We start from the raw sequence: 20169 nt of genomic DNA, 5'->3' as shown, positions 1-20169 counted from the left end.
CCTGTGGTAACATTGTTATTTAGGGAGACATGTATATGAACAAATTGGATGGATTAAATGAACAATATCTGTGGACCTCCAGAACACTGTCAAGAACCTTCTCAGTGGCCACCAGAACACACACAATCAAATCAAGAACCTCTAGAACCTCCAAAAGGTCAACTAAAACTTCCTAAAGGAAGCATCTGGGTTTGGGGATTGGATACATATCATAAAATAGATCAGTTTTGACTAAATGTAACATGTTTAACCATTCTGCACAGGTCTACAAACACTGAATAATCAGCCAAATCAAATTGTAAAGTTCTTAACGGTCACTTTTTGAACCAGAAAGAGCTCTCCCTCTCTCACTACTACAGTGGCAAACCATGCTTCAGCTTTTTACTGCTAATGATTGTGATCCATACAGTACAGCAATATGGACAAACTGTTCCTGATTGCAGCTGAATTCCTCACAGGCTGCGGCTTTCTTCCTGTCTTTTTTTGTCTGTAAATGGTGGGTGTAGTGTGGGAGCAGAGAACTGAAGCTTTTTGTAATATGTGTTTTTCACTCTTACTGTAGCTGCTCATTGAATTTCCCCAACAGTACAATAAAAGTGCTGAACTGAACTAAACTGCACAAAATAAAATGTAGGACTTATCAGTTTTGGGACATGAATATGTCTTGGTGGCACCAAAATTGCTGTCACTTTATTGAATTCTCTGTCTGACGTCAGAATTATATAATTGTCTTCCCTGTGGCTGTTGGGAGAGAACTCAACAACAGGATCCTTGAATGGTGCACACAGGCACTGACACTAACAATGAGTTCAGGGAGGCTGAAAATGCACAACTAACTTACTTTATCCCAAGTATGACTTATTCAAGGTTTACCATAATTTTTTACCGCAGTATTACTGAATAAAGACAGAAGGCTGTTGTTATTCCGTTTTAAACAGGGCACAGTGATGCAAGAGAGTCTGTATTTAAGCAACAGAATGAGGACTTCTTCACTTAAAAAAACAAACTGCTCATACTATTGTCAACAATTTCTACAATAATATGTACAGTCCAGATGTCCTGTAGCCCTTTTCTAGAAGGCAAGTGGTAAAGTGTTGTTTTGACGGAGGATTTTTCACAATCTGGAAACCCAAAAGTTCTTCTCATCAATTAATAATATAAAGCATTAGTAAATAATGTATTTGCCATTAATAAACACACTAATTACAGCTCATAAATGGTGTCTTATCATAAAGTGGTACCATGTGAAGACACAGAATGACAACAGGTAGATAAATAAGGTGCCAACTGAAAACGTCTTAACAAAAATGTCTTATTAACCTGTTTGTTCTCTATTACATTTTGTAAGGTAAACTATGCTGTGTGAGCCTGTTATCTTCTTAGTGTTACACGACACTAAGTGCAGGACACCCTGGTGCTCATGTTCCAGTAGTTAAAGTATCCATACACTAGAGGGCAGCCATGGTTAGTGTAAAATAAATATGAGCTTTCGTGAAAATCTGACATAAATAATGACTTGTGGGTGGTGTGTGTGTGTTGTTTGTGTGCATGTTTGTGAGGAATCGGTTATGTAACAGAGTTTTAGGAGCAAGGTTTCACCATGGTAATTAGCAGTGTGAAAGATTTGTGCTGTTCCCTTCCCGGCAGCATGACCCATATTTCTCAGTCGTCAGTAGCCAGAACAGAGTGCTTCACTCTCTCAAACTTCAGAGGAGAAAGGCATTGTGTGTGTGTGTGTGTGTATGTGTGTGAGTGCCTGCCACGGTCTGAAGATTTAAAGCTGAAATCACATTAGCTTGGGCTGCCTTGTCTTGTATCTGGATCAATAATTCACTTGGAAGCAGCCAGTGATCATGTGGTATAATGTATGTTGAAGGACTACCCATTTGGTACGTCCACTTTTCAAGCCCAGGACCATGTATTAAGTACTCTATAATAGTGTTGGTATTGATTTAGAGTGATGTTTATGATGCAGCTTTGTTTGTTTCATATGTGTGGAGCCCTAAATCATCTCTCCAGCATGCATACATACTGTCCATACCGTACTGTTAACCTTTGGCAGGTCAGTGGTGCTAGATAAGGACGAGGCATTCTATGTCGGTCATTATGGGTGAGTGAGTGTTTCCAAGGTGACAAGGGGACATTTCCAAAGCCTCACTTGCTCCTGTTAAATGAATCAGGATCATTGTATCGGGCTCATGGCTTGATCTTGTGAATAGCAGGTTTCTGGAAGGGGGGAAGGAGAGGTACACAGAGTGAGATACGAAGGATGGAAAAGTTTGTGCAGGCATTTATATTTCTCAGAGGAAAAAGTTTGCTGACTTTAGTGATCCTCACATTTCCCCCCTATGGCCACCATGAGATTTTAATGTGTTCAATACTTTACGACCAAACTAATGACATTCTCTTCATCTTGTGCTGTACTTCATATTTGATGTTATTTAGCCAATTTTTGAATGCTAACATGCTATAAGGAAGATGGTAAACATGGTAAACATTATAGGCTACCTGCTAAACATCACTATGTTAGCATTGTTATTAGGAGCACAGCCTTATGCCTCGTTTCCACACAGTTCTGATTTGTGTCCATAATTAAGTATACTATACGGAATGAGCCCCATGGAGTTCAAATTAAAGAAATGCATTTCTTAATGGATGGATAGAAATGCTACCACCGCCATCCAGTCCTATAGAATAAGTACATGGAGCATTACTGAGACAAAAATGTGGCCAATTATGCATGGTGACAAATAGGTGTGGAGGTTGGTCTGCCAGGCATGTAGCCAGTTTTGTTTCTTCTGGTAAAAGACATATGAATCACTACCCTACCCCACTGTGTTACAATGGACATATAACAAGAAACATTAATACTAGGTCCAATAACTAGTGAATAAACCTTGAGTCAAGAAAGCTAGGAAGTGGACTTTAAGTTATATGATTTGTCAAAGTACTGTTTTGAAGATCAGCAGTGAACTTTCAGAGTCAGGATACTGAAGGTGAGTTTGTGACAGTGATCTATTGTTCAGTCTCAATCTGACATGAGGATTGTGGGTGTCTTGTGGAGAATTCACAGCTAAGGTGTGAATATTCATATTTTCATTTTTATAAAAATATGCATTCTTACTGTTTATTCATCAGACATTGCTCAATAAATAATCAGGAGAGGAGAAGAAAATGATTTTCAGATGTTTTGTAAGCAGTGGATGAAGGACACTCTGCCACAGTGGTCGACAATATTTCCTCTATTCATAGAAGTCAGAATGAAGTGGGCTTTTCTAAATATGTCATGTTCCACCCATATACCTCCACCAACTGCTGCCAATGGAAGAGGAAAACACAAAGAGAGGCTGGGAAGTTTAAAACAACAACAACAAAAAAACACATCTGTTATGAATGCTGGCAGCAACTATACTCTCTCACACACACAATATCAGGGCAGGGCACCTCCCATGAGCACACTAAAAGGCCTTTCATAGCATTCAAAGGCACTCTGCTCTCTCAATCAATGGAAAGTTGCCTGCCAGGCTGTGTTACTGGAGACCAGCGCTTTGGCTTTTACACTCTGTGGTTTGATAAGGCTCTGACTCAACACCAGGCAGAGTGCTGCTGGCCATCAAAACAATGCCCGAATCTAAAGCTTCACGGTTTTTATCACATATCAGAAACTATCATGCTTCGTATGTCAGTTCAAGACAAATTTTTACACCCCAGTGATATTACAAGACAGACAGTGTAAAAAAAGACATGCCCTGGGGAAAGCACTTCAGAAGCTGGAAAATCTTCAATGAGTTTTTAAAATGAAACAAACATCACATGATACTGTAGCTGTGAAACACAATGGAACTGACAAGTCCTCAGCTAGTTTTCACATATAACATCTGTTGAGTCAGCACTCAGTGGCTATATACGCTGTACCCAATACAGAGCCAAGATATAACATATGTTTGCACAAATATTCCTCAAAATAAGTACAATTCTGAGGCACTTGTACTCCCACTCTATGTCACTTTCTACTTCTACTCCATTACATTTACTTGACAGTGAAAACTACTGTTTCATCTGCTTATGCGCAATTGTTGTATAGCCTCAGGTTTGCTGTGGTAATTTTGTTCAACACAAATTTAATAATACAGGAAATATATTATAGGTAATATGTAATATGTGTAGTTCCTTTTATGACAACCTTTTATATTTTTTAATATAGAAACCCTCAAATATAAAGTCATATACTTCTGTTGATTTATCCTGGTGTTACCTCAGCTTGTATGTTACACATTAACCTTATAGTCATTGTACAGGGGAGTGCATTTATTGGTTATTTTAATATTTATGACCTACTCTGTGCTCTCAGACAAGTCTAATGCTTGAGCTCATGAATAATTCTACAAAACTCAAACAAGAACCAAACGAAGGCATGAAAAACATCTTTTTGTGCAACACACTTTTGGAGTTCACTGTAGGTTTTAGTGTCAAACAGTGAATTATTTACCAGTGAATCACACATGTCCCCCAGAACATGAGAGTGTAACTAATCCATAAATATTAAAGCAGCAAATAGATTTGTTCTTGTTCTCTCACACTTGTTACTGTGAGTGTTGACAGCAGACAAAAGCACTGAACACATTGTGGTTTTAGGGTGTCAGAAACACCCTGTTGTAAATTAAATCTTGTCATTGTGTGGACTCATTAAAAAACTACATACAATGGACTGTCAGAATGCTCACTCACATTAACTTAAGCACCAGTTACAGTGCCAAGAAAATGAAACACATTGATTTCTTGTACACAGCTACTCAGATGTTGCTCAAACACATTTGCCACAAGTTAAAACAAGAGTAATCATTTACCAAGAAATGCATCAAGAGACAGTCAGGAGAAGCATGTGACTCAGAAATCAGCCAGGTCAAGCACAGTGACTGCCAGACCACAGCAGCCAGTCAGCTGACTGGCTACAAGGAGGAGTGTGGGAGGTTGGGGGCAGGAGAGAAAATGATGAAACACACCAGGACTGCAGGCAGTGAAGCATAGAGGACCGTTTATTGTACCCAGTACAGATTATTATAAACTCAGCAGTGTAAGAAACACATTGTGAGGGGAGTGGACTGAAGCCTGTACAAGTGCAGACAATCCCTGTGCCTGGGGTGGATCCCATGATAATGTGTGTCGTCTTCACTGAGGCCTTTGCTGGAACTCCACGGCCTTTACATGCGCGCGCACAAACACACACCCACACACTTCTACAGGCATGATAATAACATCTTCATATCCATTCTCCAACCCTATCACAGAGGCTTCTTAAAGAAACAGTCTGCAGTAGTAGCATCATAAGGATTGAGATTTTTTTAAAAAGGTACATGTCTATTAGAGCCAGAACTATACAGCTTATACATTAAAATCAAAACAAATGCAGCCTTATAGCAAAAATATATACTTTATATAAGTTTGTCTTTGCCCCCATTCAGAAACAGAGATAATGAACACACACACACACACACACACAAAACAAAAATGCAGAGAATATCACAATATCTTCTTTGTCCAAAGACAGTAAAGCGATATGTTAGTGGACACACAGTCTTGACTGATTACACCATGCAAAGAGAAGCAGAGGTCTCCTGTTGACAGCTTGTGATTGGCAGACAGGTGTCCAAAAGGTGTCGAAATTTCACCCTTTTGTTTTCTCTTTTTATTTCTTTTTTGCATGCAACGTCCTGATGCTCCTGCCATACTGGTGCATCAGAGGAACTAGTACACTGCCAAGGAAACATTAAGCACCCAGACAGAAATACAAAAAAGGAGCAATGTGACCGTTTATCATACATAATAACCTCTTAGGCTTTTACGAATTATCAACGCTCTCTGGGAAAATATATACTCGTGTTGTGTATCCCTTTTGAAATGGAGGAGATGGGAGTGCTTATCATCTCTAAACTTGAGCGATAAAAGGACCCAGCAGTGATGAACAGAAATGAGAGGAGTGTACTGTATAGACTGTGGGCTCCTATTGTGGGGTGCAGTCTCTAAAAGGGAAGCAGATACAATCTCTTACAAGGGCAGAACAATTAAAGAACGTTAACATTTACACAAGAGAGCAGCCCAACCGACTAGCCTGAAATACAGCAACGCCCCAGACACCTGAGAGTTCTGGGTCTCTAAAGTCTCAACAAAACTATAGAACAGCTGGCGTATTACAAAAAAAAAATGTAGTCCTATCTACAGAAAAGAAGCTGATTTGTGGGTTTAGAATATGTTGTGTGTTTTGTGTTTTGTGAATCCGTTATTTTTGCAAATTAAAGCCCTTTCACGGATTTTGTAATTCAGATGTGGTGACATGGAAATGGGGGGGATCCAAAAAGGCAACTATAGAATAATGCTGCATTTAGAATACCTCATTAGATTTTTAATGTTTTTACTCTGTTGGTTATTTGATTGTTTTTAAGAAAAGCAGATTGTCACAAAATCAGAAATGTAACAACTCGTGCAGTCTTGTACAAACGGGGTGGGGTTTGTCTGTCAGTTCATTTAAAGTTGGCGGGCTGTGGCCTCGCTTCGTTTGGTCTCCATAGCAACAGCAGCCTCTTGCCTTACTTTAGTAAGCTTGTAAGGTGGGCAAAGCTACCAAGTCCAGTTGACCCTCAGTGTTTTACAACCCTCTCCCTTCCTCGCTCTCTCTCATGTGATGGTGCAGTAGAAGAGCTGTCGCAGGTTTTTCCCTCGTTCATTCTTAGCTGGGGAGCTTGCAGAGTCTTTTGAAGGTTTTCCAGGGAGCAGGAGAGGGAACCATAAAGGAGCAGAGTGCAAGGTTTTCCTTCCAGGCAGCTCAGGTCCAGCTCTGGGTTTTTAAGAGTGGGCGTCGAGAGACTTTTTGGGAGTGTTTGCGTGTACATGTGTGTGGTGCATCAGGACCCTGACACTGCTTGTTAGTAGCCGTAGCCATCTGGGAAAGGCAAGCCTGCCACACACTGCTCCCCGGCGTCCAGCAGGTAAGGAGTGCTTTCGTCATAATGGGTGAGGGGCACGGTGTCGTCATCCAGCCCTGGCAGGCTGTCTGGGTCGGCCTTCAGGTTGGGCCTCTGGTTGTCGGGGAAGGCCATAGAGAAGAGAGCCTCGGGGTCACACACAAACTTGTACACGTACCTCTCCCCAGCAACCTGAGAAACAAAACAATAGACATTTTTTGACATATGAAACCTCCTGCATAATCCTTATCTAGGCACATAAAATGCAAAACATCATAGTTGTACATGTGTAATTTCTCTACAGACTCTTGATTTACAGGCAAAGTAGTGTGACTACAGTACACCACAATGACTGATCCCATCCAATCAAAACTAAGACTTGTGTGAATTCTTTTGATACCACTATCTGCACTATTTTAGCCCCCAAACAGCACACAGTTGCTGGACGGAGGAGGGTGGATGGAGAGAAAAGAAAAAGAAAATGGAGAACGTGCCTTTACCTTCTGCATGATGCCCTTTTCGTAGTAGTAACGAAGCGAGCGGCTCAGCTTGTCATAGTTCATTGCTGGTCTGTTCTTCTGGATGCCCCAACGACGAGCCACCTGAGGAGAAAGAATCTATAGATTACAAATCTGCAGTGAAAATCTCTGAATGTTCATGTGCAGAAAAAAAAACAACAACTGGACAGGAGATATGAACCCCATTGTGCAAAACAGGTGCTAACCTCCTCAGGCTCAATGAGTTTGAACTCCATGCCACGACCAGTCCAGGCTATGAAGTGGCCATTTGCTGGGTCATCCAGTAAGGTGACCAGGAACTGCCAGAGCTGCAGGGAGCCGCGGCGCTGGTAGGGAGGTCCTTCACGATAGACAGAGGGTTCCTGTTTGACTTTACCTGTGAGTGGAAGCAGAGGGAAAGAGCAAAAGAAGAGAGAACAGAAAGAGATGAAGAGGCAGAAGGGGAAAGAGCGAAGAAACAGAAAAGTGTTAGTTGGCACTGTGCTCCACCACGGCCACAGTGTGGTGAGACATTCCTGCCAGATGGTGACTGTGAAGTGGACTTGCTGTTCATTATGTACCATGAGGAACCAAAGAACTGCAGTCTGCCTCGGAAACTGCTCACAGCAACCCAGTTTATGAGCTTACAATATCTACTACTTTTGTGTTGTGTTGCTTTTTATTGTTTTTCTTGGGCTTACCTTCTAATCTTTCAGGAACCACACAGGTGTCATCAAAGTATAGCTGAGGATCTCTGTCGAAGGAGAAGCCTGAAATTGAAAAAAGCAACATGAATCAGATGAGCGTGGGAAATGGGCTTTTGTTCTCATACGAAGGCCAGTGACCACGTTCAACCCCAAGATCCAAACTGCATGCAAAGCAATATAGTTGGGCAGCTTCCCAAGAGCAGAGGCTTGTACTGTGCAGAGCTTCTGCCAGCTGCTGATGTGAGAAATGCACTGTGTGTGTGTGGAGCAGCTACACTGGATTCATTGACAGACTGACTTCCCCTTGAGCTGTCATTTTAGTGCTGCTGACCGCTATTCTTTCAGCCAGCTATCACCCATGCTGAGCTTTCAGCAGCTCTATAAGTCACAGGGTTCAGGGTCACAAAGAGTGGATTTTACTGATGACTTAATTTAAACATCACAGACATAAAAAGCACAAGACAATAATCTGAACTTACTTTCATGGTTATTTTGGTAGAAGCTCCCTGCTCTCCCAAATGATGACTGACAGTTAGGCACTTCTGTAAACAAAGAAGATGGGTACATAAATTTAGACCAGACATCCTCACTATCATATCAAATGTGTAATACATCAAAATCCACCTCACAGCTGACAGATATATTTGAACCCCTGCCACTGCGCACACAGATACATAGCTTTGATATTGTATCTGCAGTTCATTTGCTTCGCTCTATGTTTATGGAGACGTTCAGTCCAAGCTATATTAGTGTGTCACGTCACATTGATAAATATAAAGTATGGGAATAAAAGGTCAAAACACACGTTGGCTGTGTTTCTATCCAACCAATGACCATGTTCATCTGTGGCTGGGCTAAAAAATGCCCAACCCCAAACACACATACACACACAAACACCTAGAGTGGACTAAAGCCCAGATCAGAGTACACTGCACAGCACATAACATCCTTTGCATGTCCGCCAAACCCTTAAAATGGGATTAGCACCATGGTTGCTGTATTAAATCTCAATGACAATCAAGTTACGCCAGTCCTCCCCCCTGAGGGTTCAAGGCCTGTCTTCCGTTTGCGGTTGTCTCTGCAGTGTATACCAACCCCCTCCACACCCACTCGTCATTCTATTTCCTTTCTACTGATAAGACAACCACAGATCAATCTTGAGCAAGTGTTTCCTCCAAGTATCTGCCTCTTCTTGTCCTCACTTAGGACAGAGTCTGCAGGAAGTAATCGTTATTGTCAAGTCTTACCATGCATGCAGAGACAGAGAAAACAAAGAGAGAACTAAAGAAAAACTTTAGGAACTTTTTGGAAACTCCTCCTGTCAAAAGCTGATTGTGCATGGATTCAAATTGTGGCTCTATATCTGCATAAACCGCTCTGCTGCTGTCTGTAGACTACCAGCTCGGGGATAACAATATGTTTCATGTTGGTGTGCCGAACATGCACATCTTCCATCCATCTAGAGATGCAAGGCCTCTGTGACGTAGGTATTTAAAGGCCATAAGAAGCTAAGAGGATTTGTCATTACATCACTACCCAGCCAGCCGGTCACACAACATGCAGAAAAAGAACGAGAGTGTATTGTATGAGATCCAGAAAAGACTTTTTAAAATGTTGCAGAATTTCAGGGAAAGAGGATGTTAATGCAGCAGAGCGGGGACAACAGCTGGGTGTGTGGGCGTTGGGATCAATCAATGCACCGACAGTCGCTCCGGCTTGTTTGATTTAAGCCATGCGAGTAAACAGCATCTCTGCCATGACTGTTTAACAAGGCTTTTCGGGGAGAACTGGCACCATTTGGCCCCTTGTGTATTCTGTGACAACCAAGCAGAGAATTTCCAGACTCTTACAATCAACTTGCTGTGCTGCAGGTCACTAAGTCCTCTGAGGGCACTGGCCTAGATCTATTCCAGGTAGGCTCAGTGAAGAGGTTCTGTGCACCTGGCTTGATGACCCATTTACTTTTTGCCCTTGGAGGCTTACGCTGAGCTAAAGGATCCACTTTTACTTCACTGGCGTGACTCTGGAGGAATGATGCAGATTAGACTTTCAGAGTGTGTGTGTGTGTGTGTGTGTGTGGTGTGTGTGTGTGTGAAATGAGCACCTGTGTGTATCCAGGCCTCTGCTGCATGCTAAAACTCACAGGCATGTGTTAGTGCCCAGAACAAACATGGCCAGGCACATTCCTCACCCTCTGCCTGCTCTACTTGCTCTCAGCCCTGCACAATTACTTTCACACAGCTAGCAAGGGACTTCCTTACTGAGCAAGTGCAAGGAGAGGCAGAAAGCACCACAGGGACATCTTGAGAGGTAATAGACTCTACTCAACTTATTTTATGGACAAGTACCATTCTTTAAACCCTGTTACTCACCAGAATCGAAGCAGAAATCACGGGGCTCCTGTTTGATGGCCATGGGGTGGAAAGCAGCCTGACATGTAGGGCCCGGGGGTGGACCTGGGGGGCCCATGGTGGGAACACCCTGCTCAGTATATCGTGGGTCGATGAGTTCTTGCTTGAAACCCTGGGGAGGCACAGCCACCAGCGGCTCTGACATCTGCCGGTGGTATGGTGGCCGCCCGTCACGTGGCAGACTGTTGTTGTTGTTGCTGGGAGGCTGGGGCATGAACTGAGGGCGCCCTTGACTCTCTGACGGGGGGAAAGGTAGACATGGCTCTGACATCTGCCTCTGGAACCTTAAGATGGAGAAAGAAGAGGCAGGACAGTGTGCTTAATGTAATATTTTTGAAAACGCTTGCAAAGACACTAAATGAACCACTGAAAGCAAAAATCCCACAGATAATAGATAGTCCCAGATAAAGAGGTATGTGCTCACCTGTGCTCAGGTGTAAAGTTGTTAGCATCCTGGCTGATGGGTGTGCAGGGCACAGCGAAGGGCGGGCTGTGGCTGTGGACTGGGAGTGCTTGCTGGTTGGGAGGGCCTGCACTCGTGGTTATAGGCTGTTGTATCTGCACCGGACGTGGCCCTGGGGTCGGATTGGCTACATGGGGGTGAGGGGGGGGAGTCTGCTCGCTCAGTGGATGCGTTCCTGCTGTGCTGGTGGGGCCGCAAGGAGAGACTGGCGTCGATGGGGGAGTTAATGGCTTGAACCCAGGAGTGGGCTTCCTGTCGCAGGCACTGTGAATGATGAGACGGAGCAAAGGTCGACACGAAAAGTCAGAACTCCTTTAATCTGAGAGGAATAATCAATACACTATCCAGTAGCTACTGACTACATACCTGTAGCTGTAAAGGCACTTCTCTCCGTAGGGCATGGGACTCCTGTCCTGGCGACAGGGAGAAAGCTCTTTGGAGCGAGTCAGCTCTCGTTTGATCTTGGCTGGTGGAGGGCCATGAAACATCACTAGATAGAAGGAGACATACAGAGAAACAACACAACTGAGCACATTGGATGAACTCCAGATATCACCTAATTGAAGCTATAAACAGAAGTGCAGCAGTTATCTTAACCACATTTGGAACTGATGGATAAATGGAATCATGGACAGTGTCTGTGTATTCCCCCAACTGACAGAGCCACTTAGCAGCTGTTTATCATCTGCCCTAATGATGGTCGACTCTGCTGCTCTGAAAACAGCCATCTATCCACCACTGTCAGGTAGTATGATACTAACTGCACTGTACACACAAAAGCTATCAAACTTCTTGTCTGATTCCCATTAGGGCAAGCAATACCAATTCCCATGAATCAGTGTGGCTGTAATCTAATGGCAGTGAATGATTTTCTTCTCCCGTGCTGTAACCATTAGACACTAGCTGCAGCTTTCTGCGTATCAGTGGCAGTTTCCGGGGCGCCACATAATAGCCAGGCAGAAACTAGATCCCTGGGCGCAGAGGAGCGGGAGCCAAATAAATCACCCGGGGTGCTGATGGACCTAAGCAGAGCTAACAATGGGCACGTGAGCTCTCCTGTGTGCACTGTGAAACCTAATGGCTCGAATGAGACTCCTCACACAGAGAGAAAAGTAAATAATGGGGAGATTAGGCGTCTTTTCTTACTCTGGACTGGTGCAAGTGGGTGGATTAACAAATAAGCACCGAACACAAACTCCTCTGCTGCACCATCTCAGTTGAATCATGCCCACAACTTCTCTCCTTTACATTTACACTGCCCCTACATTCAAGCAAATTATATATAGTTGTTGTGGTCTGGGAAGGAGTGGTTTGCCATGTGATGTCTTATGGACTGTAGCTTGTATCAGAAAATCTGGTTTTGGTGAATAAGCAACTTGTAAGCGAGAACAGCCAGCAGCCTGGCAACAGCAGTGACTGCCAAACTCACTTCTCTGTATCTTACACATACCCACAAACACACAGTGTACTGATAGCACAAGGGCATGGACTACACAACAACAGCACTTTACAGTGATCTTACTACATTCAAAAAATGTTAAAATCCAAACGTACATATGCATACAACTTTGGACTGGGCTCTCTACAAAAATACATAAATGTCAATGCATCAACCTCAATAATATGCTATGGCACTGCAGGCTAGTGGTCAGTTTGCAGCTCACTGTGCCACATTAACCAAGATTTAAAAGGCAGCCCTGACAAAGAGAGGCAGCAACCACACCCTGTCTCCACCTCCTACGCATCAGACGAAAACATAAACTCAGAAAGACAGAGGGGAGGGAGGGTGGCACATAAAATGCTCCATTGGGTATAATTCAAACATATCCCTCAGCTGCAGCCTAAAGGCGATGTGCAGATACAAACAGGAGGCTGTATCGAACAGGTCTGGAGGACACAGTGCAGACAGTTGTAGGGAGCAGGACTGAAACAGGCAGTTCTGAAGCTGCCCTATCCACTGGAATCTAGCCCACTTCAGCAGCAGGGCCTGAGTGCGGGAAAGTGTGAAATCAGATTAGGAGCTTGGCTCATGTGATGCCCCATGCCAATCGGCTGATTAAACTCAAAATGGAGGAGAGGGAGGGAGGGAAGAGGGAGAGCAGCCTTTCCCAGAGCTGTGTTCTGAAGACGAAGAATGGTGTTTGTCCTCGACAGGACGAAGAAATTCTTATAAAAGGAGGGTTGACCTGGACATCTGGTCAGGGACAGTAATTCAAAAAGAATAGGAGCAATGTCCTCCAAGGAAAAATAAGCCCATTTAAGTCTTTTAGCAGTGAAAATCTCTGATGCGATGCTGCTAAAACAGCTTGATTTTCAGCCTGAATTATCATTGTTCTCTGTCCAAAATCAGACAGAAACCAGTCTGGGCTCAAACATTGTAATCATGACCAGGGTTGACTGACATTAAAAAAGGCAGTTTCAAAATCTGTTCAGGGGACACATACAGACTCACATAATCAGAGACGAACAACAGAAATCAAGTACTCACAGCTGTCCGACTGGAAATCTGGGACAAACTGTTCGTCGTCTGGCACCTGGGCTGTGAAGATACAGGAGAATGTCACGTGTGAGAAAAATAAAAAACCTGTCCCATTTTCATGAGCCCAAAAAACTGGGGATGAAGTGATGAAACAATGGAAAGATAAAAAAGATAAACAAGGAAAAAAGAGAAAATATACTGCTAGAAATTGGTTTATTGGTAATTTGAAAAAAGTAATCTAACAGAAAAAGGAGAGTGAATAACTACAAAAGCAAAGAGGGTCTTGGTCAGCAGTTTTTCATGCATGGGACTTTGCTCTTCTTGCACTAATCACTAACTCAAAAATAGCAACATTTCACATTCTCATGAAGTTAATCTTTCATCTTAAAAGTTGCCCAATTTAGACCATTTAGAAACAAAGGTCCAAGAGATAAACACCACAAAACACACTCTCCATTGACTGGTTGTTGTAGATGGTCTTTAAAAGTAAAACTAAATAATTCCATTTAAATTACTTTGCATATGGTGGAGGGAACATTGGCAAACATGTCTAAAAAAAGAAACTAATATAAAATAACTGTAGAGCTCACCTTCTGCAATCCAGATCTCTTGTAGCTGACTGAGGTCTTGGAAAAGCTCTGGAAATCAAAAATTTAAAGACACTGAGTACAGGGTTCAATCTAATTTCAAGTTAAAACTTTGCTATTATGGATGTACACCTGGTTCAATCACATTAGCAACATTACCTTCCGTGTCCTGGGCGAGTTCTGTGTCGACAAATTTCCTTTTCCTGTCGTTCAGAGGCCTGTTGTGAGATGGTTCCTCCACGTGAGACTTGTGCTGTTGGGAAGATGAGAAGATGTAGAAACGTCAGCACATAAACAGAAGATGTCACTGCCCTCCCGATGGACAATGCAGATGGTATTCAAGTGTACTGTAACTGTACAGTGATCCACAGCCATGTTGCAGACCTGTGGGTTGAACATGTGAGGATGTGATGTGTGAAGCTGGCACATGTCCACTTACGCTGGGTGGGACCATAAATGGGACCTGCTGGTCGTAGAATCCGTCCATGTTATCTAGGTGATTGGGGGGGGCTTCAATATTGGGGGGAGGGGGGGGTGTTCGCTTTAAAGCGACAGCGCCTGGGTCACTCTGTGGGTCACTGGAAAACACAAGAGGGAACACAGCTTCAGTCACAAAATCAATTTCATAAGAAGCATCAACTATTGTAATAAAAAATGTCACTTTAAGTATGTATAACGTCATCAAAGGGCTGAACTCATTTTGTTGAAACTGTGTTAGAAGGGCTTTTGCTGTAATTTGTGAAGCCACACAGTTGTGCTGGGCTTCACAACACAGCGATGTGTTTATGCTGCAGCACAACTGATGCTGAAAAAAGGCCACCACCACCTTCTTTCAGCTCTTTATTTAACCAACAAACAGCTCTTTGAAATGCATTGCGCGGAGTAAGGAGAAGCAGCACAATGTAAACACACAGTCATTATGGAACACACATGTAATACAGTTATATAAGCTGCGCTCACTGGCCATCTGTAGGCATTACTTGCCACTATAATCAGCTTGGAGACCTTGAGTAAAAGACTTGGAAAGAGTAGTCTAGTCTGTGGCTGCTCTGTAACGCAAAGCTTCCCAAACAAGATATCAAGAAAAGGGCCAGTCAAGGAGCTGATTAGTGTCTTATAGAGGCTTGACCCTGTTGTTGGGTGTTACAATTGGCTGAACCTGAACTCCCTGCTCCCATGTGTGTACCACTATTAAGTTAGAAACACTAGGAACAAAAAAAGTTCTCAACAGAGCATTAAGACGGTAGCACTGCCCTCTATTCTCGCATCTCCCTCGGCAGAGTGATATGACTCACTCCTCTATCTCCCGTTAATGGATGACGAATAAAGGATAGCTGCTGGGCAATAATCACAGGCGCCTAGTAGAGCCCACAGTAAATGTCTTCATGCGGAGCTTACACTAATATAGCACATCAATCTGGAGTAGAAAGTTAACACTGAGAATTTAATTTGCTCTACTGCGACGTTCTACTCACACATAGTAGCTCAACTTAGGCGAGTAAAATGTCTAACATGGAGGGTTTTTAAAAGTAAGTATTTAAATATGAGGTAAAGTTACTTTATTATTTAAAAAAACAACTAGAGCTATTGGCTTACTAACGTCCCATATGATAGCTGCGTCTACTATTAGAATATCAGAATTAGATTTAACCTTAAAAAATAAAAATAAAATACAAAGTGCAAACATAGTAAAAAACTCAACAAAGTTTACCACTAAACTACATAAAGACTTTAATTTCCACTTCAGCTTCACAAGCGTATAAAAAGGTATCGAGTGTCGAACTTGGACAGACCAACTTTTATCACGAAATGATGTAGTTCTAGGTAAAACTTTTGCGTCTCGGCGAGGCTGGGGGCCGCTGCAAGGGGAGGAAGATCACCCCCCCCACCCCACCCCTCTCCTGCTCCCCGCCCTTCCCCCACCCATCCCTCCCTTGTTTTTCTCAATGAAGTGAAACTCGATCCGTGTGGAAACACGGAGGGAGAAAAAAAATGGCCCGTCCATTCATAAAAAAAAAAAAAAAAAAAAAACGCAAACAGACGCCTGACCGCGCTGATAAGCCAAAGCCAATATCCACGCAGATAAATCAAGGACCAAACACAACACATGCTGGGCTTAAATACGACACACGCCAGTCAATTTTAAACAGATAGGAGGCGATTTAAAATGGTTGCCAAAGTAAATATCTTTAAATAAGATGGCGTTGCGTTCGTCTGTAGTATAAAAGAGCGTTAGGAAGAAATCCAGCCACAATACGGCTTCGTAAAAGCAAGTTCTCGTCGAAAGAAATACTGCAGCTTACCTTGTTCGTGTGTTTATACGACCTCAATATCGAAAGACTGCGGTAGAAATATCCACAAATTAAAAAAACAACGTGTCGATAGTCGTGTAGTCGTCTGCGCACTGATACACTGATGCGTCTCCTTCGACTCACAAAACTTGACTGAGCTTTTCGTTAATGGCCCGGTCGGTTTTCCCCTGGGCTCCAGCGGGCACACAGAGACGCACGCTGATTAGTGGATCCGGCATGTCCGTTAAGCGAGTAGCCAATGGCGTCTCCGGAGCTCATGAATAATGCACGAGGCAGGGGCTGGCCAATCACGGCGCAACAGTGGCCTATATTTATGAATGGCTGGATTTCATTCACACTTTTTTCAGCCATCAATGCCAAGATGTGTTTGTTAAAGGGCCAGTTGCAATGGAAATATACCGAAAGACCCAAACCCACAGAGTCTTTAATGATACACGATTACACTATAAGAACAACAAATTGGACTGTAACTATACTACTGACGGTGGTGACAGTGGTGAAACCTGACAGTGGTGAAAAGTAACTAAGTACATTTACTTCAGCGCTGTACTTAAGGACAGTTTTTAGGTACTTTACTTAACTAATTCCTTTTTATACAGTTTTAGACTTCTCCTCCACTTCAGTTCAGAGGGAATAGCCTACTGTACTTTTTACTCCACAACACGTAAGATTTAATTATTTAATTATTGATTAGACAATATATCTTTTGTATTCATTTATCATTTCATGCATATGTTTATTACCCCTGCAGGCCATGTCACATGTGATAGGTGTATATAGTGTATATAGTTGTCATTCATCACTCACTCACTAAGTCTTGTTCCTCTACTTTTGAGCTGCTGTAACAAGTGAATTTCCCCTGTGGTGATCAATAAAGTTTTGTCTCATCTAATTACTTTGCAGATGATTGTCCAAATTTTTAATTGCTCATTCATGTATCATGAAACAAAAGCAAACTGACAAGATTCGCTTAATGCTGCTAATGAATGCAAGGTATGAGGTTTTGAACTGTGCTGCCATGGACTGTAAATATTATGACAGCCCAGTCATAACCAGCAAACATGACTGTATCATCTGCATGCATTTAAAAACCTGCCACTAGCCGGCTTGAGCTTTTTCTATCTATTAGTCATATATATCACACATTTAAATTTATCAAAACACACACACAAAAATGCATTAGCAATGTTATTCACACACAGGATGATTAGTTAATTGATATGGAGATGATCAGCCAGACCATCACTTTGGTACAGAGCAAGATATCTGGGCAAATACAGTTCAGATTAGCATAAAATGTGGATTAGACACTGAAGGATGGTAATTAACTGTGGTGATGAGCTGACCTTTCATCTGGCAGCACTAGTTTCTAATCCTATTTCCATCAGTTTTTATGCAGTGATGATCACTACTTCATACAGTTCATTGTTGTGTTGTACCTTGTTCTATTTGATTACTTGTCTCATCATACAAATGCATGTATTTATATATTAACAGGGGGAGTAGCCATTGCCTTAGGAACAGCTAGTACTTATCATTAGCCATCCTGAATCAGTGTTTTTGGCCCAGAAGTTGATAAATACATATGTGAGGTACTTGTCTTTTCTTTTAATGCTTCTTTATACCTCAACTTCACTATATTTCAGAAGGTAGTATTATACTTTTTACTCCACTACAGTTATTTGACAGATTTAGTTGCATTAGAAATGAACAAAGACCTTATAAAACCTGATATGTTGTTGTAACTGAAACAAACCAATCAGAGAGAACTGAAACAATCAGTTGATTAACAGAAAATTTACTGACTACTTTAAAAAAAATAATTGTTATTTGGTCATTTCTCATGCAGGAATAACAAACATGTCATGGTTCCAGCCTCCCTGGAGTGAGGATTTTCTGGTTTTGCTTTTAATTATTTTAATTATTTTCAATGAGATTTGAGGTCACTTTGGGCATTTCCCTGTGTTTTCTGAAAACTAACAATCAGTTGATTGATCAAGAAAATAATTAGCTGATTAGTCCATTGTGATGAGATCATTAGTTGTAGGTCTTACCTATGTAAGTAGCATTTCCATTGCATTATCTTTAGTATTTTTACAGTGCAGTGTTAGTATGTTTACTTGAGTAGAAGATCTGAATATTTCCTCCACCACTGAAGACAAGTCAGAACCTTATCAGTTAAATTTGCTGAAGACATTCATGCTTTCCAGAGAATGAACTGTTGTGATTTTAATGAGATCATGATCTTTCTTTGAGAGGCACCACATTTTAAGGCACGTTACTGTTGTGCCTTAAATAAAGGAACATGATCAATATCCTGTTCATCTTATCAAATGCCTTTGTGGCAACATGTTAAGACTTTTAACTTTCAAACTCTATATGTTAGACCAGCTTTGGCTGACTCAGTGATGGGAGCTAAAACAGATCTGCTATGTGGTAAAATACCTTCTTTCTTTAAATATCACTGTTTTAAAATTCCAAATATAAAGCCTTCCCATGAAGTATTTGAGAAAATAAGATATCATCACACATGTGTGTTTGCTCACAAATATTTGTGCCAAGGAACAGCTGTTGAAGCCCAAAGGTTAGAGGTCATAAATGAATACCCTTTGTCATAATCACCTCAGTCACCAAATAAGGAATTCCTCGTATAAACTCTGTGTCACTGCAAACGTCACTCAGCGTATAAAACAAATTCCAGCAGCTGGTATGAAAACTATAATCCCCAGCAAATCCCTGCAGCCACGATGCAGAGATTATGAGCTGCTGCAGAGGCAATAATAGTAAGAACAGACAAACACACATCGTAGTTGTCACATAGGATACAGTGCTATCTTTGTTGGCCGTAACAGAGGTCTAAGGCCAAAGGCAAACAGCTTGTCTTTCAGGGTATGGGCTCCACAAGGAGATGTAGCTCTGAAAAATGTGGAGGTGAGAGGGATAAAAATATTCACTGTCAAATTCAATTGTACATGTGTGTGAAGCATTAAATAGCAGAGGACATATTTCAGTGAGACTATTTCTAAAGCAACAGCCTGCAGGTCCACTGCATGGTGCACCTCTTCGTTGGTGCGGATGTGGTGGGTGGTCATTTGGAGGCGTGTGGAGAGTGAGCACATTGCGTTGCTGTTCTTACACTTTCCTTAAATAAATGTGCCATATGCAAAGGGTGACACGCTGCTTGTGTACATACCTCTCTCGCTCTGGATGACTGTGAGTGCGAGAGTGGGAGCTGTGAAGGCAGGGCAAGATTTAAGGCGCCAATTTCCTGTTCCCTCGAAGACTACTACTGTAGGTTAGTGTGACACTGACATAATGGCCAGGTCAGCAAGGCTGCCTGGGTGCAATGTGGGCTAATCCTGATACCAAGAATCTTTTACTAAACCAGGTGACAATGCTGAAAAACAGTGGTGGAAGAAGACGACCTTTAACTTAAGTTAATAGCAATAAAACAGTGAGTAAATACTTACATGTAAATGTCACACACTTGACATTTTACTCAAAGTATGAAAGAATTAGCATCAAAATTTACTTAAAGTACCAAAAGTTATTTTATTTTTATTTCTGGATTATAATTATTGATGCATTAGTGTTCACTTTAATGTTGCAGCTGGTTAAAGTGGAACTGATTTCAATTACTATATTTGCTACCCCAGAGTCTTATCTTAACATAACCTGTAATAATATTAATATGATAATATTAATATAGTTTGTATTATCAATCTGAAACTACAGAGTAGCAGTGGAAAAAGTA

General features: G+C 42.0%; 1 protein-coding gene across 2 annotated transcripts; it reads right to left on the bottom strand.

The window, feature by feature from the left end:
• Positions 1-5018: 5018 nt before the first annotated feature.
• On the bottom strand, positions 5019-16560 carry etv5a (ETS variant transcription factor 5a). Of its 2 annotated transcripts, none has more exons than XM_018704332.2 (13): positions 16407-16560; positions 14543-14681; positions 14263-14356; positions 14107-14154; positions 13526-13576; positions 11404-11527; positions 10999-11301; positions 10536-10858; positions 8643-8705; positions 8158-8226; positions 7684-7853; positions 7454-7561; positions 5019-7151 (listed from the first exon to the last, which is right to left on the bottom strand). In XM_018704332.2, exons 2-13 carry the CDS (start codon positions 14588-14590, stop codon positions 6921-6923), a joined length of 1632 nt encoding a protein of 543 aa, XP_018559848.1. In that variant the 5' UTR covers positions 14591-14681; positions 16407-16560; the 3' UTR covers positions 5019-6920. The 2 variants fall into 2 exon arrangements, with proteins under 2 accessions (XP_018559848.1, XP_018559850.1); XM_018704334.2 differs by having other exon boundaries at positions 7460-7561; positions 16407-16559.
• Positions 16561-20169: the final 3609 nt, after the last annotated feature.

This window comes from Lates calcarifer, linkage group LG1, assembly GCF_001640805.2.
Source record: "Lates calcarifer isolate ASB-BC8 linkage group LG1, TLL_Latcal_v3, whole genome shotgun sequence".
Lineage (NCBI taxonomy): Eukaryota > Metazoa > Chordata > Actinopteri > Centropomidae > Lates > Lates calcarifer.
Note: the sequence above shows the minus strand (reverse complement) of the source record. Positions and strands in the feature narration are given on the sequence as shown.